This window comes from Dermochelys coriacea, chromosome 28, assembly GCF_009764565.3.
Source record: "Dermochelys coriacea isolate rDerCor1 chromosome 28, rDerCor1.pri.v4, whole genome shotgun sequence".
Taxonomy (NCBI): domain Eukaryota; kingdom Metazoa; phylum Chordata; order Testudines; family Dermochelyidae; genus Dermochelys; species Dermochelys coriacea.
Window position 1 is genome coordinate 979,579 of NC_050095.1, and position 27,220 is coordinate 1,006,798.

The 27,220-nt window shown below is 59.4% G+C and overlaps 1 protein-coding gene across 2 annotated transcripts; it reads left to right on the forward strand.

The window, feature by feature from the left end:
- Positions 1 to 1,283: 1,283 nt before the first annotated feature.
- On the forward strand, positions 1,284 to 26,186 carry GIGYF1 (GRB10 interacting GYF protein 1). Of its 2 annotated transcripts, none has more exons than XM_043503691.1 (27): positions 1,284 to 1,395; positions 10,488 to 10,656; positions 11,159 to 11,215; positions 11,330 to 11,409; positions 11,794 to 11,923; positions 13,347 to 13,442; positions 13,848 to 13,959; positions 14,191 to 14,299; positions 14,386 to 14,426; positions 14,827 to 15,039; positions 15,615 to 15,835; positions 16,119 to 16,242; positions 16,357 to 16,551; positions 17,176 to 17,321; positions 17,656 to 17,815; positions 18,134 to 18,300; positions 18,801 to 18,916; positions 19,087 to 19,191; positions 19,506 to 19,606; positions 19,684 to 19,766; positions 20,153 to 20,281; positions 20,742 to 20,897; positions 21,360 to 21,511; positions 21,632 to 21,789; positions 21,986 to 22,149; positions 22,234 to 22,375; positions 22,722 to 26,186. In XM_043503691.1, the coding sequence occupies exons 4-27, from the start codon at positions 11,375 to 11,377 to the stop codon at positions 22,772 to 22,774; spliced, it is 3,108 nt and encodes a 1,035-aa protein (XP_043359626.1). In that variant the 5' UTR covers positions 1,284 to 1,395; positions 10,488 to 10,656; positions 11,159 to 11,215; positions 11,330 to 11,374; the 3' UTR covers positions 22,775 to 26,186. The 2 variants fall into 2 exon arrangements, with proteins under 2 accessions (XP_043359626.1, XP_043359627.1); XM_043503692.1 differs by having other exon boundaries at positions 18,801 to 18,901.
- Positions 26,187 to 27,220: the final 1,034 nt, after the last annotated feature.

The window sequence follows — 27,220 nt, forward strand, 5'->3', positions numbered from 1 at the left end:
AATCATAGAATCATAGAATATCAGGGTTGGAAGGGACCCCAGAAGGTCATCTAGTCCAACCCCCTGCTCAAAGCAGGACCAAGTCCCAGTTAAATCATCCCAGCCAGGGCTTTGTCAAGCCTGACCTTAAAAACCTCTAAGGAAGGAGATTCTACCACCTCCCTAGGTAACGCATTCCAGTGTTTCACCACCCTCTTAGTGAAAAAGTTTTTCCTAATATCCAATCTAAACCTCCCCCATTGCAACTTGAGACCATTACTCCTCGTTCTGTCATCTGCTAAAATCATGGCAGAAGATGTAAGGGCGTGTTGTCATTGAGGAACCTAATGACATCATGGTGAGATCAGGGCCTCACACCGTGCCATCGTGTCATTTTGATGGCATCGGGGGGACCCGTGGGGTTATGGAGGCCGGAGGAACAGCTCAATTCCCTGACATTATGGAGTGACACTATGACATCACAGGTCCGTGCGATGACATCATCTGCTGATGTAATGGCCTTGCAGCCTGACACAATGGAACACCACACATGGTGACATCACAGGTCCTGGCGATGACACCACAGTGCGGCACAGTGACATCACGGGGCCAGGCGGTGACATCACAGGTCCTGGTGATGACACCACAGTGCGGCACAGTGACATCACGGGGCCAGGCGGTGACATCACAGGTCCTGGCGGTGACATCACAGTGCGGCACAGTGACATCACGGGGCCAGGCGGTGACATCAATGGGTCAGGCGATGACATCATCTGTTCCCGCCGTGACATCAGAGTGTGACATTGGCCCCACCAGGGTAGGCGGTGACGTCACCCGGCTGGGCCCGGGACGTTGCGGTCTCGCGCACCCTAGGAGGCGGGAACCACCATTTTGTGGGGGGGAGGGGGGCGTCACGTGACCCGAGCCCCCTGTGAGGAGCGCGCGAGGGCAAAGGCCGTTCCCCGTCACGTGATCCTGGTGGCACGGGTAAGGGGGCCTCCTCCCGCGCTGGGGCGCAGGCGCGCCGCGTCCGGGCCAGGCGCGCGCCGGGGGCGGCGGTTGGGGTGGTGGTAGCGAGGGCGACCCCGCCCCCTCCTGCCGCAGCCTCGCTTTGGGGACACGCGCGCGCGCGCGCGCGCATCACGCGAGCCGGGCGGCGGTTTCGTCCCCCCCTCGTCACGTGACCCCCCTCTCGCGGCCTCCCTTCCCCCCTCCTCCGCGTTCCCCGGGCTCCCCCGTCACGTGACGCGGCGCAACGCAGCGCCGCCATCTTGGTACAAACACAAACAAGCGGCGAGAGGAGGCGGCGGCGGCGGCGGAAGCGGCGAGAGACCCGGAGCCTCCCCCCGCGGCCAGGGCCCCCCCCCGGCCCCGCCCCCCGCCAGGCCCCGCCCCGCCCCCGAGCCGGGCGCCGCGGTGAGACCGGGGCCCCTCCCCCTCCCTCACCCACGGGGACCCCCCCGGCGCCTGGGCCCCGCCCCCCCGGGCCCCGTGGCCATGGAGATTCCATGGGGGGCGCCCTCCCCCCTCCCTGCCCAGCTCTGAGGGGGGGAGCCCCCCTATTGCCCCCCCGGGGGTCCCCAGCTTCTCTCCCCGCCCCCCCCGTCCCAGAAACGCCTCCCTCCCCCCCCGGCTATGGGGGGGCTCTGCTCTCTATGTGCCCCCCCCGCACACACACATTGGGGGGGGTCCCCCTGGGGCAGAATCCCGGCCCTTTCCCATGCAGGGCCCGGGGGGGGGTGTGGGGCACCCCCTCCCCTCCCCCCTCCTCACACTGAACCCTCCCTCCCTGGGGGGGTGCCGGTGGGGAGCAGGGTGCGAATCGCTGGCTGGCGGAGGGGGGTGGGGGCGGTTTGGGCACATGCAGCCCCCCCCACCCCGCTCGGGAAAAGTGCTGGGGGGGGGTTTTGCTCTGCCCAGGAACCCCCTTTTCTGCAGCCCCTGGCGTGCTGTGCCCGTCCCCTCCCCCTCGATGTCCCTGGATAATCCCCCCCCCCGCGCCCCGCTCCCGCGGCTTTTGTCTGGTCACCCCCCTGGCCCGAGCGGGTGCACGAGCCGGGGGCTGGGAGACGGGCTAGTTGCGGGCACCTCTGCAGCCCCCTTATTTCTTGCTGTCTAGGCCCCCTTTCCAGGCTGCGGCCCGCCGGGTCTTTCTCTAGCTACCCCCTGCGGGGGGGGCACATCCCTGGGGGGCAGGTGTGGGTGCGGGCCAGGCCCGGCCGGCCTCAGCCTTTCTGACTCATTGCTCCTGGATGAATTTCTAGCCCCCCCCCCCTCGCCCCCGTTGTGCCGGGTGCTGCACAGACACCCCCCTGCCCGATTGAGAGCAGGGGGGGGTCCCCCCGTTGTGCCAGGCGCTGCACAGACACCCCCCCGCCCAAATAAGAGCAGGGGGGTCCCCCTATTGTGCCGGGTGCTGCACAGACACCCCCGTGCCTGATTGAGAGCGGGCGGAGTCCCCCCATTGTGCCGGGCGCTGCACAGACACCCCCAGCAGGCCACTGGTGTGGGTGCTGTGGGGGGGGGAATGAAAGATGGCAAAGAAGCGTCCAGCTGTCAGTGTGGACAGGGGCAGGTCAGCCGTCGTTCTTGTCGGGGAATCTCGCATTGGAAATAAGGTGTACGTTTCTGACAGGGCGGGTAATGAACCGTTGGGACGACGGACCCAGGATTGGGGTGGGTTCCCCGTCGGGAAAGGGCGGTTTTCCTAAAAGCCCTGCTCTAGGGCAGTTCTCTGGCTTGGGTGTGCAGCGGCTGAGACTAGACGTTTGCAATGGTCCCTCGTGCCTTTGCCATCTAGCTACGCCCACCATGCCAGCAGCGGGGGCGGGCAGCCTCCGTGCCATGGTGGTGCTAGATAACTGGGGGAAATTGAGGCACGGTGATGGGAAAGCGGTCACGCAGTTGGTGGTAGCAGCGCTGCTGGGGAGCGAATCCATGGTCCTGAGTCCCAGTGCAGTCCTGCTGCCTCCTCTGAGCCGGGCGCTGTACAAATCTGTGCCAGAAGAGTCCTGATGTCCGGTTGGTTTGAAAGGCAGATGAAGTCCTGGCCAGTGTGAAGTCTTGTGCTCATGCCACCTTTGCTGCCATCCTGTTTGTCTCCTAGTAACGCAGGGTCAAAGGAGGGGGTGGAACCATCAGACCCCAGTGGGGTAGCTGAAAACTGCCAGCCTAAGAGAGTAACTGTGGTCTGCTAGGACTGTTTCCTCTCTGTGCAGCCGGGGGAATTGAGACGTGGCCCCCAGGAGTCTGCACCAATCCCGGGGTTGGACCTTGGCGCTCGGTCTCCCAGCTCTGGGTGCCGCATTTTAGTGTTGTCATCTCGCTGCCCTCAGAGAGGCTGCAAATGCAATTTTTAAATCCGAGTCGGGGCTGGGCTCAGGGTTATCCAAGAGACGGTTCAGAGGTGACTTGAAATCGGGCTCTAATATGTGGGGAGAAAATCTTTCCAAGGGGACAAATGCAGACTAAAAACAAGTTGTGGGTTTGCACCGGGGAGGGAAATTTAACCCACTGGAGCAACTGACCCAGTGACCCACCTCCTGGAGTCTGAATCAGGATCTGGGGTGTCTTTTTAAAAGATACGCTCAGTGTCTCAAGCAGAAATTGGGGGGTTTGGTGCAGGATTCCTGGGGCGAATGTTCTCTGATCCATGCTATGCGGCCGGTTGGATGAGACGAAGTAATGACCCCTTCCAGCTTTAAGATGTCTGAAAGTTCATCCGTCCGCGACGCTTTGTGGAGTTGGAGTGAGGTGCGTCTGTTATAACTGTGTCTGTGAGTTAGCTCTGATGGTGGAAATGTATCGTAATCATGACTGGTGCAGAGAAAGTAAAGAAGGACATGTTATTTACTTCTCATAACACAAGAACTGGGGAAAAAGAAAAGGAGTACTTGTGGCACCTTAGTGACTAACAAATTTATTTGAGCATAAGCTTTCGTGGGCTACAGCCCACTTCATCGGGGTCACCCAATGAAATGAATAGGCAGCAGGTTTAAAACAAAAGGAAGTATTTTTTCACACAATGACCAGTCAACCTGTGGAACTCCTTGCCAGAGGATGTTGCGAAGACCAAGACTATAACAGGGTTCAAAAAAGAACTAGAGAAGTTCATGCAGGACAGGTCTATCGGTCTCTATTAGCCAGGCTGGGCAGGGATGGTGTCCCTAGCCTCTGTTTGCCAGAAGCTGGGAATGGGTGATGGGATGGATCACTGGATGATTCCCTGTTCTGTTCATTCTCCCTGGGGCACCTGGCACTGGATACTGGGCTAGACAGACCTTTGGTCTGACCTAGTCTGGCTGGTCTTGTGTATTCTTGTGTGAACTGAGTGTTTGAATTGGGCCAGGGATGCAGGTCGGTGTTAAGGCTGTTTATTTCTTTTAAATGTGCTGAGAGGGTCGTGCGCTATTATTATTATTATTATTGGAAGGTTAGATTTCTATTATAAATACCGGAATTGTCTATTTCATGGGATGCATGCAACCCATGGAAAAAATATTTCCATGGATAATTAACATTTCCAGATAGGCAAAGTCAGAATAACGCTGCTTGACAACTTACTCTTAAATCAGGTTTCAGAGTAGCAGCCGTGTTAGTCTGTATTCGCAAAAAGAAAAGGAGTACTTGTGGCACCTTAGAGACTAACAAATGTATTTCCGATGAAGTGAGCTGTAGCTCACGAAAGCTTATGCTCTAATACATTTGTTAGTCTCTAAGGTGCCACAAGTACTCCTTTTCTTTTTACTCTTAAATCAAACACTAAGAAGTTCTCAAGGAGCATTTTTCTTACTTTGTCCCTGAATTTCAATTATCCATGGAAATATTTTTTCAGGGGTTGGGTGTTTCCTGTGAAATTGAAGTCTGTTTTGAGGTGTGACATTGACGATGTTTTTTAATGGTTCTAAAGCTTTAACTTTTTGAATCTCTCTCTGCAGTGATTAAATAATGACTGACTGACTGTCCCCTCTGAATTTCCTGCAAATGTGAACATTTAAATTGCACAACTGTGCAAATTGAAATTGAGAATCAAAATAATGCTTAAAAATAAACCATCCATCAAAATTATTTTAAAAAAATCCAAGCCTGTTTGTTAACTATTGGGTATATTTGAATGTGTATCTGCTTTCGTGTATCTGCTTTCTCAGAATCTATTCACATCTGTGCTCTTCGTCTGTACTGTTTGCTGTTTGTATAGGCTTAACAGAATTCAATTTTTACTTTATTTTTTAATTTTGATGGATAATACTGATTTTTATATTAAGGCATTTTAAAATGTTTTTATTGTTCTTAATTCACAGTTGAGGGGAAATTATTAAATCGTTATTTAATGACAGTAGTTCTTGACATTCAAAAAGTTAAAGGTTTCTAACTGTTAGAACACATTGTTGACGTCGTGTGTCAAAACAGACAAATTCTCATAAGTTTTCAAGGAGCATTTTTCTTACTTTGCCACTCTGTACGTTTCTGTTATCAGTGGAAATATTTTTTTTCTCGGGTTTGCGTGTGTCTGGTGAAATTGATGTTTACCAATATTTACTGATAAAAAATCCAATCCTTCCAAGCCTACGTACGTAGAACAAGGAGTCAGAGTTGTTTTTAGATTTGCGCTTTAACTTTAAAGAGCTGCCGGTAGCTTAGAGTTTAGGCAGCCTTTATGTCTTGCTAGACTTGAGATCGCTACCTGGTTTGTATGGCCATCTTGGACATTTTTACTAAAGCTCTGCTCCAGCAGAAATTAATTCTCCGGGCAGCGTCACCCAGGTGGTCAGACTAAATCAGTGAGATTCCAGCTGAGGCTTGTGAGCTTCAAGTGGCTTTTTAATGAGTCTCCTCTTTGCAGCATGTGATTGATTAATAATTATATCCCATCAGGATTCTTTTACTGTGTTGTTGTTCGAAGGTAGTTGATAAAATAATACTTGGTCAGCCGTTTTGCTGTGAGAATAATGTATAAAAATGATTTCCCCGTCATACTGTTTAAATATGAATCTCTAGCACTATAGTAAATGAAATTATATGGTTGCACTGCTGTGGCTCATTTGGGTAATGTGGCTCACTAATTTGGCTCCTGAGGTCTGAGGACAGGAGAACCTCGGCATGACGAATGCCTCGGGGAATGGAGGTTGTTCGTAACTCTGAACAAAATGTTCCGGTTGTTCTTAAAAGTTTACCATGGGCCATTGCCTTCATGCAGCTTTGAAACTTTACTGTGCAGAAGTAAAATGCTGCTTTTAACCGTCTTAATTTAAATGAAACAAGCGCACAATTTCCTTACTTTGTCAAATCTACTTTTAAACTTCCCCTTTATTTTTTTTAGTAGTTTAACACAGAACTGTCGTGTATTTGCCTTTTATTTGGAGTCTCTGCTACTGCCTGATTGTGTACTTCCAGTTCCAAACGAGGTGTGTGGTTGACCTGTTGGTTTGTAACTCCGAGTTTCTCTTGTATCTCTGGGCTAGATGATTCCAAAGCCATCCGGGTCGGTTGTGATCTACGAATCTGCTTCATAATAGAGCCCTGGTCTTGTACCACTGTGCTGGATGTAGTGCAAACAACCAAAAGACAGCCCCTGTTCCAGAGTGCTTGCAGTGGAAGGATAAGACGAGGGAGCAGGTACATGGAAACAATGGGACAGTGTTAGCACAGCGCCATTGAGGGTTTTTTGGTAAGCATCATGGCCAAAGAGAGCTTCAAGGTGGGCATGAGGGGGCTGTGGTAGAAAAGGTGAAGAGGCTCCTTTGGAAGTTGAACTAGTGAGTAATGGAGGCTGATGGGATGCGCTTCAGCGAGCTGATCGGTTGCAGGGGATCGGCCTGGAAAGGAAACACATGTAGCCGATGTTTCACGCCACGGAGAAACGGGAACCGGCAGAGGGATGCAGAGAGAGAGACCGGGCTGTGGGGATGGAGAGGGAAGGCCAGGTGCCGGAGGTGCTCTTCCTTGAACTGCCCACATCAGGCCGCTGGGCGCAGCCATGACAAAAACATTGTGCCGGGAAAACTCCCAATCAAAGTAGTATAAGACAGTAGCCAGCCTCTGATAGCTCTTGAGACATGCCCACTGGGCTGGTGCTGATGGGAGTGACCTATGAATATTTACCAAGGCCTGCGGGGGCAGGGGGTGACAAGCTGAGTGAGATAGTGTCTTTAATTGGACTCTCTCTTTTATCGGATCAACTTTGGGCCAGAAAGGAACTGGAGCGTCTGAGCTCAGTCTGAGTTTTGGGATAGATTGTTGAGCAAAAGTGGTTAACCCATGTTGTGGGAGACCACTTAAAATGGAGTGGGGGATTAAGGGTTAGCCAGCGGCAGGGGCTATATTGAGCCATAAAACCCGTGTCTGAGGCTATGAGTTTTTAGTATCAAATTCATAACTCCGCTCAAGTGCCCGGGCATGCCTTCCGAAGGGGACTGAACGGTCAGACATGGCGTGTCTGGCTGGTGGTGTCCTTTCTCGTGTTTTGCTGTGAGTTCATTGGAGAGCATAGTCTGGTTTCACCCACGTAGTTGTTACTGGGGCATTTGCCCTGAAGGAGGTACACCCCATGTTGTGATCCGCATGGCTAGGACCCATGACTCTTGACTGCCATGTGGTGGGGAGTATATTATTCTCTTCTGGCCTTATAGACTCTATAAAGTCCCCAGTTCTTTTGCGTCCTTTTTAAAACGTGGGCCCCAGAATGGGACACGTTATTCCAGGTTTGGCCTCACCAAAGGTGTATGCGGGGGGAGAAAAATCTGCCTCCCTACTTCTCTTGGAGCTCAGCCTAGATGTATAGAGTCTCCAAGGCCCAGAGTCCGTTGGCTGGCTGAGCTACAGCAAATCTCTTAGCAAAACTGTCCCATCTTGATTTAAAAACGGCCAGCGATGGAAATAATGCCTGGGCTTCACGTCTCCGTGAGTTTAAGGCAGCTGTTAAATGTCAGAGATTCCCCAAAAGCCACGTGGTGATTGTTGGGGACTGAATGTGTGTGTGTGTGTGTGTGTGTGGTTGTTTTTATTTTATTTATTTTTTTTTTTGCAGAGGGCAGGTTTCAGACTTGAGACATGGGAAGGGGGGGTGGGAATTGGAGCACTGAGGCACTGATCCCTTGAAAATCAGACAAGTTGGGGGGCCCAAAATCGTCGCTCGCTTTTCACAACCCTCGGCTGTATATTTTGTAGCTTGTCCCAAGATGGAGGGGGGGCATACTGGGTTGGGGCGGGGCGGGGAGGCAGGACTCCTGGGTTCTATTCCCAGCTCTGGGAGTGGAGTGGGGGCTGGTGGGTCAGAACAGGGGGTGCTGGGAGCCAGGACTTCTAGGTTCTCTCTCCGGCTCTGGGATGGGAGTGGGTCTAGTGGTTGGAGCTGGGGAGGGATAACTGGGGGTAACTATCTTCATGTTTTGTAGAAGGAGCCGGTCCAACCTCCAACTGTGTCACGTTTCTGGAGGCTGTATCACAGATAACGTCAGGGACTGGGGCCCCGATCGTGCCAGGTCCCTGTCCCCAAGAGATTACAATTTGTTTGTTAAACTTGAGTAAAAGTCAGAGGGGCCTTTCGGGGTTGGATGAGCGGGAGCTGAACAAGGGTAACTTCAGCGTGCCTGGGAGAATATCTTCCTGGAAAGAGTCAGAGCGCCGCTCGCTTTGGGTTGATAAGTCTGAAATCTCGCTGGGGAAATGAAGTTGATACAACTTCGGTGGTCTGATATGGCTTAGCTGTCACTGGGAACACAGCGTAGCGTGGAGCAAGCTCAGCACGGTGATCTGCTTTATTCCCATCTTAGCCAGATGTGGATCGGAAATTGGCCTCCTGGTCAGGATCCGATTCTCATGAATGCCCCTGCTATGGGATTATTTCTGTGTGCTCCGAGCCAGTCAAATCCCCATGGGGCTGGGCATTGCCCAGACACAGGGCGAGAGACAGGCCCTGCCCCAGCTGAGATCGGGGCCCCGTCGTGCTGGGCACTGCCCCGACACAGGGCGAGAGACAGGCCCTGCCCCAGCTGAGATCGGGGCCCCGTCGTGCTGGGCACTGCCCCGACACAGGGCGAGAGACAGGCCCTGCCCCAGCTGAGATCGGGGCCCCGTCGTGCTGGGCACTGCCCAGACACAGGGCGAGAGACAGGCCCTGTCCCTGCTGAGATCAGGGCCCCGTCGTGCTGGGCGCTGCCCAGACACAGGGCGAGAGACAGGCCCTGCCCCTGCTGAGATGAGGGCCCCGTCGTGCTGGGCGCTGCCCAGACACAGGGCGAGAGACAGGCCCTGCCCCAGCTGGAATCAGGGCCCCGTTGTGCCGGGTGCTGCCCCGACACAGGGCGAGAGACAGGCCCTGCCCCAAGTCAAAGGAGGCAAAGGCAGGATTCTTGTCTCTGTTTCATAGCTGCCCCGATATTGGCCTGGCGGGTCTGCGTGGTGCCTGGACCAATGCAGATGCCCGGGTCTCGGCCAGGGTGGGGCCCCTCACTGTGGTCTCACGTACGCCTGGCTGTGATACAAACCCCCCGGCTGGTAACGCTCCCCCCAGGGCTGCGGTTGGGAGGGGTGCCCTGGTTGGAAATGACGCGGCAGTTTCCTGTCAGGTTCTAGCTCTGGGGTCTTTGCCTCCGAACAGCCTTGGCCTAAGGGCCGGGAAACTGCTGTTTGTGAGTGATGGAGTGAAGTGTAGTGGTTAGAGCAGTGGGGCTGGGAGCTTGGACTCCTGGGTTCTCTCCCCAGCTCTGGGAGGGGAGTGGGGTCTGGTGGATTAGAACAGGGGGGGCTGGGAGCCAGGACTCCTGGGTTCTCTCCCCGGCTCGGGGAGGGCAGTGGGGACTGATGCATTAGATCAGGGGGGCTGGGGGCCAGGACTTCTGGGTTCTCTCCCCGGGTCTGCTTAAGCGCCCCACAGTTTGGCGTTTGTCCGTTAGCTCTCGGCGGTGGCCCTGCCAGAGGATTGGCTGCTCTGCTCTTTGTGGTTTCCCACAATCTTGACATGGGTGTTATGCAACCTTCTCTTTCTCCCCCACACCCCTTCCCGCCCCCGGGCTGGGCTGCCTGGCCTGCAGCTATTCCGGTCCAGGCCCAGCTAGGTCTCTGCTGGCACCAGGGGCAGGCTGACGTGGAACCTGTCAGGCTTCAGATGGTATTCTGGCCCCAAAGAGCATGTGGAACTCCCTGCCACATACTGATGCGGGTGCTCAGAGTCAGGAGTCCTGGGTTCTCGTCCCAGCTCTGGTATGGGGTCTGGTGGCTTAGAGCAAGGGGTCCTGGGTTCTCTCTCCAGCCATTGATGATGTTGGGGCAAGTCCCTTTGCCTTACATCCTGCATAAAGGACAGTGCAATGAAAGCTCTATGTTCTTGTGCCCTCCAGTGGCTGTGATGGGAATTGTTCCACTGTGTGTCCTATGCCCTGTCCTGGATAATTACCTCCATTCCACGTGCTGGGGGCTACGCTCTGCAGGGTACAGGGGTCTGAAGCCAGTGGAGCCCCCCCACCAATCCATCACCGTGTGGACTAATGCTTCCCCTCTTTCCCCAGCAGCTCTTCCCAATGTGAATCCGGCTTCCGACTCTGTTGTGGGGGGAGAACGGTCCAAAAGCCTCATCAGCCCCCCTGCTCCACAAGCGACCCGGAGAGACGGGTGCCCACAGATCCCCTTCCTCTCGGAAATCCCCCAGCGCGCTCGGACCAGCAAGCCGCTGCCGTCTTGGTGAGAAACACTTGGGGCATGGGGGGAGAGAACCCAGGAGTCCTGGCTCCCAGCCCCCCTGTTCTAACCACCAGCCCTCATTCCTCTCCCAGAAATTGCTGGGGAGAGAACCCAGGAATCCTGGCTGTCAGCCCCCCGCTGTAATCGCGTAGACCATGGAGCTTGTTCCTGGGACAGGCATATGGAGGCTTTGGGGGGTAACATTGAGGGGTGGGGGGATGGGCTAGAATTATTTATCCCTTAGGTAATGCTAGATATCTGAAATGGACCAGTGTTTTGGGGGACCAATGGGGAGCGGCCAAGAGCCCCCCTACCTTTTCCCCTGCAGAACTCCCCCTCCTGGGGGGGCCTCATCCCTTCTCAGCCCCCACCCGCAGCTGATCTGCACTGGGAAGGCCTGGGTAGGGGGAGACAGCGGGATGGGGGGATGTGAAATGGAGAGTGGGGTGATAGTCCTTGATCCTAACCCTGCCCCCCCTTGGGTTCTGTCTCCTGGCTGCAGGTTCGCTGCCGTGGGCCCAGCCTCCCACGGTGAGGGGCGTGGGGCTGTAACCAGCAGGTAAGGAAGGGGGGTGGGGGGCTGTGAGAGGTTGGGGTGGGAGGGCAGGGACCTCAGAGCAATGGGATGGGGGCGCCCGCCTTTCATTGCCCGGTTTCCTTCCTCACTGTGCAGCTCATAGGATAACAGAAGCTAAACTCAACGCACACACACAGGGCGATGGCTGCCGAGACGCTCAATTTTGGACCGGAATGGTGAGCACAGGGAACTGGGGGTCGGGGGAGCTGGGGGGCAGGGCCCAAGGAATGTGGGGGCCCAGGGAGAGCCACAAACACCGGTTGTCCCTTAACTTCGGGGCAAATAAATTGATAATGCACCCACTAGACCCTGTTCCCCAAACTGGGAGAGAACCCAGGAGTCCTGGCTCCCAGCTCCCCCTATTCTAACCCACCAGCCCCCACTCCCCTCCCAGAGCCAGGCAGAGAACCCAGGAGTCCTGGCTCCCAGCTCCCCCTGCTCTAACTCATTCTAAGTTGACCCTAAAGCCCCGCTTGAAGGTGCCTCGCTCTATGTACGCAGCCATGTGCGTGTGGAGCCTGGCCCTGCCCTGTCGCTGACTGTCTGTCCCACCCCCCCAGGCTCCGCGCGCTGTCCGGTGGGGGGAGCGTGGCTTCCCCCCCACCCTCTCCTGCCATGCCAAAGTACAAGCTCGCTGAGTATCGCTACGGCAGAGAAGAGATGCTAGCACTTTATGTCAAAGAGAACAAGGTGCGTGTGTGCCCAGCTGGTGGGGGGCTACCAGGGGCTGGGATTGTGAATGGGCTTTGTAACCCCCCTGCCCTCCCTGCCCCCCCCAGCCTCCCCTGCCTTTAAAGTGCCAGCCAAGGCAGGTAGCCAAAGCCCAGTCCATGCCAAATAAATGTGGAGGCTCCAGCCTGGCAGTGGGGAGCACAGAGATGGGAGATCCCCCTGCAGCTTCTGCCCCCCCCCCCCCGGGACACTGACTCAGTGGTGAGGTTGCCCCCAAACCTGACATTGTGCATGGACCGGGACAGCCCCAGAAACACCCCAGGGCCCTGCCCCTCTGGGCCAACTGCGGGCAGGCAGCCTCAGCAAGGCAGGATCCAAGTTTGGAGGGGCTTAGTGTGGGGAGATCCAGGTGGGGGTTGAGAGGGTTCTGTGTGGGGCAGTCTGGGTGCAGGTGGCTCAGTGGGGGATCCATGTGTGGGGGTATCTGGATGCACAGGGGCTTGTGGGAGAGTTGTGGGTGCTGTGGGGACGGTGAAGGTAGTTGGGGCTCAATGGAGGGGGTGGTCTGAGTGGGGGGGGTTTAGTGGGGTGTTCAGATGCTGGGGAAGTGGGGCTCATTTGGGGCAGGTTTCTGAGTGCAGGTGGCTGGTGAGGCTCAGTGGGTTTGGGTATGAGGGGGTCTGGATGCATGGGGGTTGGGCGGATGGGGCAGCAGCTCCCTGTACAGGAATCCCTTCCCCTGCAGCTGAGGAGCGATGGGTGCAGGAAGTGGGGGGTGGGGAGTTTGCAGAGCTTCCTGCAGCTGGGGGAGAAATCTGGGGTGGGTCTGACCTGGCCCCAGAAGCCTTGCAGGGAAAGAGGAAATCCCGTCCTCCCCAGCCCAGCTGGGACAAGCAGCTGAGCTGGCGCAGGGTAGGAGCTAGCAGCTGGGTATTCCCAGTCCTGCCCCCTACCCCACAGTTATTTGCCTCTCTGCCACCTGCCCTGGGCCCCCCGAAACATACTGCTTGGGGGGGGTCACATGACCACTCTTGTGACTTCCCTTTGCTTCCTTCTGCGGGGAATCAAAGAACTCTGCGGAGGACAGAAATGCTGCACATGTGCAGTGGCGCAAAATTCCCCTAGGAGTAAAATAAACCAGGCCCAGCCCATGGAATGTCAGGTGACCAGGGGGCAGGGTTATGGCTGCCCAGTGGGGTGACCCATAATCGGTTGGGATAAGGGCTGTTGGGGTCCAAGTTCAGATCACCCACAGGGGAAGCCTGGTGTGACTCTGGGGTTCCCCTTTGAGATTCACAGGGGTGTGTGCACCCCAAGGAAAGCCCTGTCTTTGGGGGTGGGGGAGGCCACCAGAGAGGGGGTGACCCTGCTGTTTTTGGGGGGGGCAGGGGAGGTTTGCTCCCAGCCGCATCCCCCAGCTGCTTTCTCTGTCCCCGCCCAGGTCCCGGAGGACCTCCAGGATAAGGAATTCGCTGCCATTCTCCAGGAAGAGCCGCTGCAGCCGCTGGCCCTGGTCCCATTAACGGAGGAGGAGCAGGTAGAAGGGCGGGGGGAGCACCTTGGGGACACCCACTGCTTGTGCCAGGGGCTACACAGACCACCCCCCCAACAGAGATCGGGGGGGTCTGCAGAGACAAAGGACCCCCTTACGACCAAGATCCCCAGGGGCAGTCCTGGGGATGGGACATGGGGCCTTTTCCCTCTTGGGGGCGCCAGCTCTCATCCACCCCACTGGCTGGCTCACGGGCGGTGGGGAATGGGGCAGGGGCCTGTCCCCTCTAGGGGGCGCTGGCTCCCATCCGGCCCCAGGGCAGGGAGTGGCTGGCTCAGGGGGGCGGGGAATGGGGCAGTGGCCTGGCCCTTCTGTGGGAGCCAGCCCCGATTCAGCAGGCTCTAGTGATGTCCGGGTGCTAACCCTCCCACCCCCCCGGCTCTGTTTCAGAGGAATTTCTCCATGTCTGTGAACAGCGTGGCGGTGCTGAGGCTGATGGGAAAAGGAGGCGGAGCCGCTCCCACTGGAGTCTCCCGGGGCAGGGGCAGTACCCGGAGCCGAGGTATCTAGGGAGAGAATTGGGGATCCGGGGACCAGGCACCAGGATCTGGCGGGGGGGGATGGGGATGCAGGGATAATGGGAACTGACAAAGGGGGGTGTATGGGGACCGATGGGGGCTGTTCCTGGCTTTCACCTGCTCCCATTGGCAGGTGGGACCCTGGGAGTGGGGCAGGGCCGGCCCAGGGAAACCCCCCGTCGGTAGGCTGGGGTCTCAGCACACTCTTCCTGCAGGCCGGGGCCGAGGTGAGAGCGGGTTTTACCAAAGAAGTCCGGAGGAACCGGAGGGGGCATTTGGGCGCGGGGCCCGGGAGATCCACCGCAGCCAAAGCTGGGATGACAGGTGAGTGGGGTGGGGGGGTGCGGGCTGTGGAGGCCTGTGGGGATTGGGGGGCCAGGCTCTGACCTCTCCCCTTCTATCTCTGGCAGGGGCGAGCGGCGGTTCGAGAAGCCGACCCGGCGGGACGGAAGTAGGTGGTTCGTGGTTGCCTGGTGGGGGGTGGAGGGCTGTAACAGCCCGGTCTGTCTGGGGGGAAACACCCTGGGGGACCCGAGGACTGGACCGGGGGGGCCGTCTGTCGGGGATCCTACAGAGATATTCACAGGAAGAGGGGGTCCCCACAGTCGTGCCTGAGAATTGGGGGGGATCATCTACTGGGAATACCCAGACACCTTGAGGAACAGGTGGCTCTGTCGTGTCCCCCCCCCCACAGGGAGCTACCCCTCTTCCAGGTGCTCTACTGGGGGAGAGGCTCCCCTTTTCCTTAGCAGCTGCCCTGTAGGCGGGGCTGACCCCCTGGTGGTTGGATGTGGGGGACACGTGACCCAGCACCCCACTGATTGCCTCTCCCCCTCCACCCCGCCCCCTAGCCCGGGCTCCCTTCGAGGAGGGGGCCCCGCCCCCCCGCAAGGACTATGCCCGCTCGGACAGCAACAACTGGCGGACGCTGCGGGAGGAGCAGGAGGAGGAGGAGGAGGTGGGCGGGGGTGCCGGGCCCACCCCCGCTGGGGCAGCTGCAGGGGGCAGCTGGCGGCTGAGCGGGGCCCGGCGCGAGAGCGAGCGCTGGCGGTCGGCCAGCCCAGGTGAGGCCCGCCAGGGAAGCCGCTCATGGGCCGGGGGTTGGGGGGGACCTCTGGGGATTGTGAGTGGGGTATGCTGGGGGCGGGGCCTGTGGGGGACCCTCCCCATGATGGGGTGGTAGGAGGGGCCATAGGAAGGCAGACTGGGGGCGGGACCTGTGCGGGACCCCACCCATGATGGGTGGTAGGAGGGGCCATAGGACAGGCTGGGGGCGGGGCCTGTGGCGGACCCCACCCATGATGGGGTGGTAGGTGGGGCCGTAGGACAGGCTGGGGGCGGGGCCTGTGGGGGACCCTCCCCATGATTGGATGGTAGGTGGGGCCATATGACAGGCTGGGGACAGGGCCTGTGGCGGACCCTCCCCATGATGGGGTGGTAGGAGGGGCCGTAGGACAGGTTGGGGCGGGGCCTGTGGGGGACCCTCCCCATGAAGGGATGGTAGGAGGGGCCATAGGACAGGCTGGGGGCAGGGCATCGGCAAGTCCTGTCCCTGTTCTGAGGTTTTGGGCGGGGCCGGGAGCACCTCTCGTGGCAGCCCGGCTCCCCTCCGCCCAGCGAGTAACCCCCCCCACCACAGATGGCGCCCCCCGCTCGGCTGGCTGGCGGGAGCACCCTGAAGGCCGGCGGCGCAAGTTCGACTTCGACTTCCGGGAGCGGGAGGAGGAGCGGGGTGGGCGCCGGCACCGGGGCAGCGACAGCTTCGAGGATGACAAGGACGGGCTGCCCGAGTGGTGCATGGACGACGAGGACGAGGAGATGGGCACCTTCGACTCCTCTGGCGCCTTCATGCCCCTCAAGGTACCGGGGGGGAGAACCCAGGAGTCCTGCCTCCCAGCTCCCCTGCTGTAACCCACCAGCCCCCCTTCCCCTCCCAGAGCCGGGGAGAGAACCCAGGGGTCCTGCCCCCGAGCCCTGCCCTTTGGGATAGCTCCTGCTGTTGGTTGGGCTGGGGAGTGGGCAGAACGGTGATCAGATTGATGTGATTTGGGTTGGGACGCTTGCCCCACCCCTTCCCCACTGCTATGTACTTGGGGGTCCTGGCTTGACCTCTGACCCCTGAGTCCCTCCTTCTCTCTGACAGAAGAGCCCCAAGGAGCCAATCCCTGAGGAGCAGGTGTTCGACTTCCATCCATTGCAGGAAGATGATGAGAGGTTGGAGGGGAAGGAGGACGCCGAGCCTGGCTCGAAGGAGGCCCCTGAGAAAGGTAAGGAGCGTGGGGGGCTTGTGCGGGGACCCCACTCCACCTGGCTGTGAGGGGGTTGGCGGGATCGGGGCAGCCCCCCAGGTGGTAACCCGTTATTTCTTTCTGTCTCTCCAGAGGCCCGGAAGGATCCCTCGACGGCCCTGGAGGAGAAGCGATGTTCCCCGCCTGGTGCCCCCTGGCTGTCAGGCCCCCCCTTTGCTGCTACTGTTGCCACTGCCACTAGTGAATGTGAGAGCTCCCTGCTGGGGGGCTCGGACCCTACCGCACCCCTTGGCACCTGCGACAAGGAGCCGAAGCCTGCTGCGGAAGGTACCAAGTGGGCGGGGGATGGGGGCAGGTTCCCCCGCTGGTGGCCTGAGCCTATTAGACTTGGGGGTGGGCTGGCAGTGGTTTCTCCCCCATCCCAGAATGCATTTCTCCTTTGAGGACCAAGGGAGCCAAGACATTTTCACAGCTGGTGTCTTCATTGTCCCCTTTGGAAGTGGGCACTGCCTGAGTCTGCTGAGAGCCTGGCAGAAAAGATCCATGCCCCACTCTGGAACCTACTGATGGTCCAGACCTCTCCTGCTAATCTCAGTGGAAACCATTCACCTACCTTAGCACCCCCTTGCAATGCTTCTCTATAGCTGTACGCTGCCTGAGTCAGCTGAGAGCCTAAAATGACAGCTTCCTATGCATCTTAATTAAGGGTGTTCACTCTGAAACCTACTAACATCTCATCTCAGTCCTGCTGATTTTAGCAGAGACAGTCTGACTGTCTGTGTCTGTGGCGAGCCCGAAATGACAGATCCCAGAGCCATCGTGAAGGCTACCAAGGCTGCAGTCGTGGCCTATCTTAGGACCCCTCTAAAAGCAGGGGGTGGCATTATGGAGGGGGCGTGGGGGAAGGGGTAATGGATTCATGTAGTGACCCTTCTCTCCCTCCTTCCCCAGGGGACCCAGGCGTCCTGGGCCTCCCGTCTCAGCTCAGCCCAGGTGCGGTCTCCACCCTCCCCTCCCCTTCCTCTACCCCCAATGCTGCTACTGAGTTCTCCATCGGGGACACCGAGGACGATGATGGGATGAAACATCTTCAGCAGGTGAGTGGAGGAGTCCGGACTCCTGGGTTCTCTCCCCGGCTCTGGGAGGGGAGCAGGGGCTGGTGGGTTGGAACGGGGGGGGGCTGGGAGCCAGGACTCCTGGGTTCTCCCCCCGACTCTGGGAGGGGAGCAGGGGCTGGCGGGTTAGAGCAGGGGGGCTGGCAGCCAGGACTCCTGGGTTCTCTCCCTCCACTCCTGGTCTGTGCTGTGGGGAAGAGAGAAGACCCCTCCTATGCCCAGCTCAAGGTGATGTCTGTGCTGCCCCCCCGCCACCCTGCTGTGCCTCTTGGTTTGGGGGTTGCCAGGGCCTGGTCTCACCTCGGTCCCCCCCCAGGAAGCCGAGAAGATGGTGGCCGCGCTCCAGGAGAGCTCCATGGACGAGGAGCGCTTCACCCAGGCCATCCAGGAGCCTCGCAACACGGCCGCCGCTCTGCCCCTCTCCCACGAGGCCGCCATGAAGTGGTTCTACAAGGACCCCCAGGGGGAGATCCAAGGTGTGGGGCTGATCGGGGGTGGGGGGGGTCACAGCAGGGAGTTCCTCTGGGGTTCCTGTCACCGGAGCTGCAAGATTCCCCCCCCCCCCCTTCTCAATTTCATACGACAGGGCAGCTGATTCCCAGTCCAGGAACTCCCTGTCTGCGTCCTGACAAGGGGTCCCTGTGTCACCAGCCGCCCCACCCCAGAGGTGGGCGCATCTCTGCGCCGGGCGAGGGGTCCCTGTGTCACCAGCCGCCCCGCCCCAGAGGTGGGCGCATCTCCGCGCTGGTCGAGGGGTCCCTGCATACGTATCCTTGTTTCTCCCCTCCCCGCAGGGCCCTTCACCACGCAGGAGATGGCGGAGTGGTTCCAGGCCGGCTATTTCACCATGTCGCTGCTGGTGAAGCGAGGCTGTGACGAGGGCTTCCAGCCGCTGGGCGAGGTGATCAAGATGTGGGGAAGAGTGCCTTTCGCTCCAGGCCCGTCGCCGCCCCCACTGCTGGTGAGCTGAGCCCCCTGGGACGGGGTCTGTCCCCAAACCAGCCCAGGGCCAAGCTCGCCTGGGGGGACCCCCCAGCTCCCCGAAAGCCCAGCCTGCCGCTCTCGGCAGTTACCCACCCTGAATCCCAGAGCTGCCTCCAGCCCCCATCACCCCAGTGTCCAGAATGGGCCAGACGGGGAGATCCTGCTTGGCCCAGCCCCGGGGGGAACCCCAATCGGTTTGTCCTGCAAGGCCAGGGAGATGGGGAGCGACTGGTGCCGTGTAAACCGAAACGTACCCCGCTCCTCTCTGCAGCCAAGGGTGGCAGGGTCTCTCCTTTGGCCCCCCATCTACCTTTTGGGGTGCCCCCAGCTCTTTATTTTGTCCCCCACCATCCTTCGTTGGCATCCAATGGCCGGAGGTTGAAGCGAGATGTCCCGGAGTCACAGGCCCCTGAGATCAGAGCCCCCCCACCCGGGTCTGAAACTGGCCCCACAGCCTGTTTGTGCCGCTTGCCCCAGGGGAACCTGGACCAGGAACGGCTGAAGAAGCAGCAGGAGCTGGCCGCGGCTGCCCTCTACCACCAGCTTCAGCATCAGCAGTTCCTGCAGCTCATCAACAGGCACCTGCCCGACAGGTACAGCCCTGGTGCCTCGGAGGGGCTGGGTGCGGGGCGCGGGTCCGTCCCCTCCCTCGGGCTGGGCGCGGGGCGCGGGTCCGTCCCCTCCCTCGGGCTGGGCGCGGGTCTGGGACTGGGGGGCCCCGGCAGGGGCCGGCAGCGACTCCCCGGCCTCTCTCGTCCTGCAGGCCACAGTTTGCCCAGTGTGCGCTGCAGCAGAAGCTGGCGGCCGGGGACCTGACCCAGCAGCAGCTCACGGCTTTCCTGCAGCAGCTGCAGGCTCTGAAACCCCGGTGAGTGACCCCTGCCCCCCACTTCCCCAGACTCTGACTCCCACTCTCCTGCTGCCATCTGGGGGGCAGGGGGGGACTTGCACATTGTCTGACTGGGCAGGACTCCTGGGTTCTCCCCACCTCCAGGAGGGAAGTGGGGGCTGGTGGGTTAGAGCAGGGGGGCTGGGAGCCAGGACTCCTGAGTTCTCCCTGGCTCTGGTAGCTGCCTTACCCCCACAGGAGAGGCCCTGGGGATGGCGAAGGCTCTCTCTCCTCCCGGGGGCGCTGTGGGGGGGCGAGCTGAGCGCTGAGCAGGGGCCCCCCTTGTCTTGTAGAGCTGGGGAGCAGAACCTGATCCCGGCGATGAACCGATCCATGTCCGTGCCAGACACAGGGTCCCTGTGGGACACGCATACCTCAGCCTCACAGCCCGCAGGTAAGGGGGGCGGCGCGGCGCCGGGGGACTCCAGGGGGGGTGCTGCGCCAGGCCTGACGCGCCCATCTCTCCTGCAGGCGGTGAGGCCAGTCTGTGGGAAATACCAATGACTTCTTCAACTCAGGGTCCAATCTTGGAACAACTGCAACGGCAACAGAAAGTAAGTGCCGGGCCCCAGCGGCTCGTAGAGTTGGGGGCTGGGAGCCAGGATGCCTGGGTTCTCTGGGAGTGGAGTGTGGGCTGGTGGGTTAGAGCAGGGGGGGGTTGGGAGCCAGGACTCCTGGGTTCTCTCCCAGCTCTGGGAGGGGAGTGGGGGCTGGTGGGTTAGAGCGGGGGCGTTGGGAGCCAGGACTCCTGGGTTCTCTCCCAGCTCTGGGAGGGGAGTGGGGGCTGGGAGTTACAGTAGCGGGGTTGGCTGCCATTCGGCAGAGGGGCTGCGTGGGATCTCAGCACTGCCTGAGTCCCTGGCAGGCGGGTGGGTGGTGTGGGGGGGCTCTCTGCCAGCCTGGGGTCCCCCTCACACACCCTGCCCCCCGGGTGCCGCAGCTCCAGGAGCGCCGCGACGCGGAACTCAGGGCTAAGAGGGAGGAGGAGGAACGCAAGCGGCGCGAAGAGAAGCGGCGCCAGGAGGAGCAGAAGCGGCGCGAGGAGGAGGAGCTGTATCGGCGCAAACAGGTCAAGGCCCCCCTGACTCCCACGGACCCCTGCCTGGAGATCCAGAGAGACCCACCCCCGCCCCGCTCCGTGTTCTCTCCCCAGCTCTGGGGCAGGACTCCTGGGTTCTCTCCCCGGCGCTGGGAGGGGAGTGGGGGCTGGTGGGTTAGAGCAGGGGGGCTGGGAGCCAGGACTCCTGGGTTCTTTCTCCTTTAGCACGCCTTTGGGCCTCAGTTTACCCCTGTGTTTTAGGGGCCCTGATCTGCTCCCCAGAGGGGTTGTGGGGCTCCCATGGAAGGTAGAGACCCCAGGTGTCTGAGGGGGGCCATTGTCCCTTCCCCCACCATCGCCCCCAGGGCCCCCAGATCCCCACTTTGTCCTCTTGGGGGCAGCCGTGGGTCACAAACCGCCGCTCCATGGCTGACGGCTCTGGCCTGGGGGGCTCTGGGCTGTCCCCCGGTAACCCCCCTGTCCCCCGCAGTGCCGGCAGCAGGAGCTGGTGCTGAAGCTGCTGCAGGCGCAGAGCGCGGTGCCCTGGGGGGGGCTGGCCAAGCCCCCCGGGGGCATGAAGGCCCTGCTGGAGCTGCAGGAGAGCGAGCGGCAGCTGCAGAAGCAGCAGCGGGTGCAGCAGAGAGCGGTGAGTGGCCCCGCCCCTGTGCTCTGCCCTGGCCCCGCCCCCGTGCTCTGCCCCGGCCCCAGCCTGGCCCCACTTCTGTGCTCTGACCCTGGCCCCGCCCCCAGCCTGGCCACACCCCCGTGCTCTGCCCTGGCCTTGCCCCTGACCACGTCCTGCCTCCATGATCTCCCTGCCCTGCCCCGCCCCGAGCCAGGCCTGCTCCGCCCCCCCAGCCTGGCTGCGTCTCTTGTCGAAAGACCCTTCCACCCCAGCTCTGCCCCCTGGCCTGCACCCTGGTCCCAAAACCCTCATCATCTGGGGAGGTACCCCTCCCCCCTCTTCCCTGGTTGCAGTGCCCGCCCCACTCAGGAGAAGTGTCCCATCCTCTGTGCAACCAGCCGCCCTGCCCCAGAGGTGGCCGCATCTCGGTGCCGGACGAGGGGTCCCCGTGTCACCGGCCACCCTACCCCTTTCCCTTCCCAGCACGGGGGGCTCGGCATCAACAGCCCCTCGCAGTGGGGCGCCGACTCCAGCCAGCTGTGGAGCAGCCATGAGAAGAACAGCCTATGGGACGATGGTGTCAAGAATGTGAGGAGCCTGGGTCTGAAGAGCAGCCGCAGCAGCCCCTCCCTCGGGTGAGCCAATGGGGCAGGAGTGGGGGGCAGGGCTGAGCTGGCAGGAGCTGCGGGTCAGCTATGAGGGGCACCGGGGCGGGCCTGTGGCTCTCTCTGACTCTTGTCCCCGCCCCGGTACAGGGACAGCTACGGGGGGCCGGGCCGGCAGAGCCGGAAGAAGACGGATGAGGAGGAAAAGCTGCTCAAACTGCTGCAGGGGATCCACAAGCCCCAGGACGGCTTCACGCAGTGGTGCGAGCAGATGCTGCACGTCCTGAACAGCTGCAGCAACCTCGACGGTACACTGGTGCCCGGATGCCTGGCTTCCTTACGCCCCGGGGGGTGCTGGGAGCCTTGTGCCTCAGTTTCCCCACTTCCTGCCTGTTTTCCGCAGCTCTCAGGCCTCTCCCTGGCCTTGTGGGTGGGCGCTTATGGGGGGTGAGAGGGCACAAAGGGGGCTGGCTCTCTTTGACCCCTTGCCTTCCCCCCCTGCAGTCCCCACGGTGGTGGCGTTCCTGAAGGAGGTGGAGTCCCCCTATGACGTGCACGACTTCATCCGCTCCTACCTGGGTGACACCCCGGAAGCCAAAGAGTTTGCCAAGCAGTTCCTGGAGCGCCGCGCCAAGCAGAAAGCCAGCCAGCAGCGCCAGCAGCAGCAGGTAGGGGGCGCTCCCCCCTCTCCTGGGGGGGACGGGGGGGCAAGGGGCGGGGCTCCACACTAATCCCTCCCCCCTTCCCACCAGGAAGCCTCCTGGCTCAGCTCCGGCAACCTGCCCTCCCCGTTCCCGGCCAACCATGGCACCAAACAGCCGCCCTTCGAGGGCAGCCAGCCAGTGAAGATCAAGAGGAGACCGGTCATGCTGCACGCTGACCCCAGCATCCTGGGTAGGGCGGGGCCTGGACGCCTGGGTTCCCTCCCTGGCGTCAGGAGGGCAGTGGGGGCTGGTGGGTTAGGGCGGGGGGGCTGGGAGCCAGGGCTCCTGGGTTCTCTCCCCAGCTCTGGGAGGGGAGTGGAGGCTGGTGGGTTAGAGCAGGAGGGGCTGGGAGTCAGGACTCCTGGGTTCTCCTTGGCTCTGGGAGGGGAGTGGGGGCTGGTGCATTAGAGCAGGAGGTTCGGGAGCCAGGACTCCTGGGTTCTCTCCCCAGCTCTGGGAGGGGCGGGGGCCTGGTGGGTGAGAGCGGGGGGGGGCTGCGAAGCCGGTTAACCCTTTGTGCCCCCTTCTGCCCCCAGGCTATTCGCTGCATGGCCCGTCAGGCGAGGTGGAAAGCATTGACGACTACTGAGGTCTCGTAGCAATAGGAACTCTGCTGCCTTCTTAACCGATTCAGTCTTACCTGAATGTGCACTGCGAAAGGATGAGGCGGCTGTGCTGCACCCTCCCCTTTCTTCCGCCCCGCCCCCCCGGTGAGCGGGGGGCATTGTGGCTGGCGGGGGGGGCGGGGCAGCGCGTGCGCTCAGATCGGGGGCGCCGGCGACCCGCCTTCGGAAGAGGAGTATGTGTGAGCACTTCTTTCTCCAACACACGAAGCACCTTAAAATGCAACCCGCTGATGCACTTTATCGAGACTTTTTACAAAGAACTGATTAAAAAAAAAAAAGGAAAAAAAATGGATTTTTTTTGTTGATTCTGGAGGAAATTTTTATAAAGAAACTTTAAAAACAAAACAAAAAAATCGCTCTAGGAAACACTGTTATTTTCACATGGGACGAGGAGAGACGTGAAAATTCGAGAAGGGGAAAAGAGAAGATTTCATAAAAACAAAAAACCCCCACAAAAATAGCAAAACTTGAAGAAATGCACTTATTGCCCGGCCCACTTGTCGCGAGCTGGCCTGGTTCTGTCTCGCACTGCAGGGCCGGATGTAAATATTTCTATATACACAGCTCGACACGGGAGATTTGCTCTCGCCATGTTTGTTTTTTCTGTTTTTGGAAGAGAACTTGCGTTTTTTGTTTTTTTTTTGAAAGTTGCACAACCGTGAAACAACCGACTTGCCCCTCCCGTTGGTTCCCTCGTGGTGCCTGGCTGCAACGGAGCTGGCCTGGGAGGAGTGGGGCAGAATGCCAACGCTAATGACGGCAGCCGACTCTGGTCCCTGGAGCCGGGTGCTGCTCCCGCTACTCACCTGGCTCAGGGAGAGCTCCTAACAGGCAAAGCTCTCCTGGCTTCCTGCCAGTTCCTGTCCCCTGTTACGATCAGACGTCTCGGAGCTCCCCCGTTACGGGCTCATCAGACGTCTCGGAGCTCCCCCGTTACGGGCTCATCAGACGTCTCGGAGCTCCCCCGTTACGGGCTCATCAGACGTCTCCCCTCGCTTCCTACAAGCTCCCTGCATCAAGCTCCGCCTCCCCGGCTGGATTTCCTCTACAAGCTCCGCCTCCGCAGCTGGATATTTCCCCACAAGCTCCGCCCCATGAAGCCAGTCTCCTGTGAATGAACGGCCTCCTCTCTGCCCCGCTGTGGATTACGCTGCCCAGTTGATAAGAAGATGATTTCTTCTTGCCCATGGTTTTTTTGGGGGGGGGGGGGGGGTTGAGGCCCTTTTTTTTATTAAGCTCTCTGGGCTTCTCGTTTATTTAGCCTTTCCCGCGCCCCGTTAGACGTGTGCCCCCATCCCAGTGGCCCTTGGTTGGGGCCGGGGTTTGTTTGTTGGTTTGTTTTTTTTTTGTTTGTTTGTTTTTTTTTGATGGTGGAGCATTTTTGTGCGTGTGGCGGGTGGGGGGGCTTCACCCTGCCCCGCACTCATTGTTGAATGTATCTTTGGACAAGAATTGGAAAGACGAAATCCGCCAGCCCCTCCCAGCACCCGGCTGGGGCGGCTTAGACCCAAGTAAATAAAGCTCCGGTCACACACTCTCGAGATACACATATATATATATATTTTTTAAAAAACGAGAAACAGTTGGATTTTCTGTGACCGATCCCCACCCGCAGAGGTGAGAAATTTCTCTCTCAATAATGCAGCTGTACAGATTTTGGAGGGGAGGGAGAAACCGTTGGTTCGTTTGTTTTTCGTTTTTTAAATTTGGGCTTGAATATTTTTTTTTTAATTGCGCGTATGGATCTGTTGTTTCTTTGTTTACAGCCCGTCTCTGGGGCCTTGTGTCTCATGGGACGGTTGCCACTACACAGGGTACCTTTCCAAGTCGAAATCTTCCCGAGGAGGAGACGTTTTTATTTTATCCCCCCACCCCCACCAGTTATCCCATTGGAAATCAGTGTGCAGGAGCAGGGAAGTTCTCCCAGCCTTCGCGTGAGACGACATGAAGATTTTCCCCCTTTGCGGCAAGCCAGGAACTGCGCCGTGAACCCCGCGTGGAAGATGTCACGCCGAACGGCCAGACTTAGTTTCTTTTTTGTGTTCTTCCTCCCCCTGCCCCTGGATTGTTGTTTTGTTTTGTTTTTTTTCAAACCAGTGCAGCTTTTGGGGTTAACTCCCCCCAGCCCATTGGGTTTCCGTTTGTTGTTTAACGTTTGTGGTTTATGAATTTTTCAATCGACCAAATGGCAAAGACACTTGTTTTTTTTTTTTTTTAAATTTTTGAGATTATGTTGAAAGTTGGGGTTGGTTTATTTTTTGGCCAGGGACCTCTTTGGTTTTGGTAGGCCCTACAACAAATACTGTGAGGTTCCATGGTTACTGTGTTAGCGGGGATAGGGGGTCACTCTGCCTCCTTCCCCCACCTCTCCTTCGCTCGGTCAATGGATCAAAGGACACAAGATTTGGATGTGACCTGATCTGGTTTTTCACCCCCTTTGCCCCGTCAGTCAGTATTGGCCTGTAGTGGCCTCCACGCGGTCTGCGTGCAATAGGCCGACAAAGGATTTACCCCCCACCCGTTTGCTGTGTCACAGAACCCCGCGGCGCCAGTGGGGTCGATTGAATCTCCACCCACAGGCGAGGGTCTGGCGCCTCGGGCCAGCGAGGGTCCCGGGGGGAACCAACGAGCTGACAGTTTCCCGGATCCGGCTGGGAGCACCCCTTGGGGCAGCGGGGGACAATCTGATGCCCCGGGATCTCCAGCTAACCTCAATCCTAGGCTGCCCCCCTGGACCAGGCTCAGGTGGGGGGCAACCAGCTCTCACCGCGCCCACGTTCATGTTTGAATTTGCCACAAGAATGTATTTGGTGATTCGTCGCTCTCGGACCTTTCCAGCTAAGGGCTGTCTCGCCGGTTCGCTTCTCCCCGGCTATCCAGCAGGGTGGAGGGGCATTTACACCCCCCTCGAGCACTCTGACTCTACAGGGGTCAGGCTGAACCGTATCCTCTGGCCCCACAGTGGAGACTGGCCGCCGGAAGGACGTTTTCTATCCACCGTGGGGGCGTTTCCCTGGCCGCACGGGTTCCTGCAAAATTTGCCTTATCTCCATATTGGTTGTTGGGTTTTTTTTCCGAAGAAAAGGGAAACCGAGCCCGCGGCCGGGGCAGTATTAGCCCGGTGGCCAGCCGCCGGGCCGGGCCGGAAGTGGGTTTTCTAACTAGCAATAACGAACTGAACTCGGTCGCTTTCCACCCGCCGCGGGGGGCCGGGCGTCGAGCCGTTCCAACGCGCATCTGCCCGCCGGACTCATGGGAACCCCCCCCTGGATTTCTCAAGCTGCCCGGCGGGGTCAAGCCAGGGGGAGGAACCCCCTGGTTTTTGTGTGTGTGTGTCTTGCCCGCGGGAATTAAAGTTTGTAGATATTCCCCGCCCCCACCCCCACGAGAGCCGGTCTCTTTGTTCTGCCGTCTCTGCTGGTTCCACCCCCGGTTCTGGGGGGTACAGAAACTTGGATGGGTGTTTAACTGCCCTCCCCCCCCAGAAAGGCATGTGGGGGGAGCCTTTGCCAGCAAAAACCAGTGCTCAGGGGATGGATGCAAGGGGTGCCTATGCGGGGACCCCCCCCACCCTGAAGCGTGGGGCTGCCTGGCGTGGCAGCATGAGCAGCTCCGAAATCTGTTTACATGGCCCCAACCGTGCTAGAATTTAAGGAAGCGAGGTCCCGCACCAGGAAAGGGGGGGCCCTGCCACAATGTCTGCCTCCCTTGCTAAGTATTAGTAGGAGGTTGGGCAGTTTTCCCCAGCCCCTCTCCACAGGGGCCTGACAGCCAGGACTCCCCTCCACCCCATGCTCTCAGTGACAAACTGGGCACAGATTTGCACTGGTCTCTGGCAGGCAGGGGTAGCACAGTGTAAACCCCCCTACACCAAGGACTTGGGGGGCACCGGCCAATCCCTGAATGTGCTTTGGCAGCAGCGGAGGGGCTGAAATCAGGATGCCTAGGTTCATGCCCTACCCGCCCCCACAGCCATACGCCTGGAGTCTTGCCCCCGGCTGCGCAAGGACACCAGGCTCCAGTGCCCCAGTCTCCTCAGTTCTTTCCCCAGCACCAAGAGGCTGGGCTGGTGGGGAGGTGATTCCCTCCCCCCTAACTCTGGGTGCTGGGGAGGGGGGGCTGCTGGGACACCACCAGCTGGGTCTGGAAGCAGCTCCTCCATGGGGCAGCCACTCGGCTTGCGCCCCCCCCCCCCCACCCCCCGGCGGAGGCCAGTTACTGCAGCCAACCGGACATGGAGTGTCCAGTCAACTGTACTGACTGGACACCTGGCAACCCCACCCCATAATATACTGATCTCTGGGGCAGAGGGCTGAGCACAGGCTGGGGCAGGAGCAGGGACCACCCCCTAAAGACCAGTTATAAAGGGGGAGGGGTGTGGTGAGTTACAAGCCCCACCCCTTTCAGGG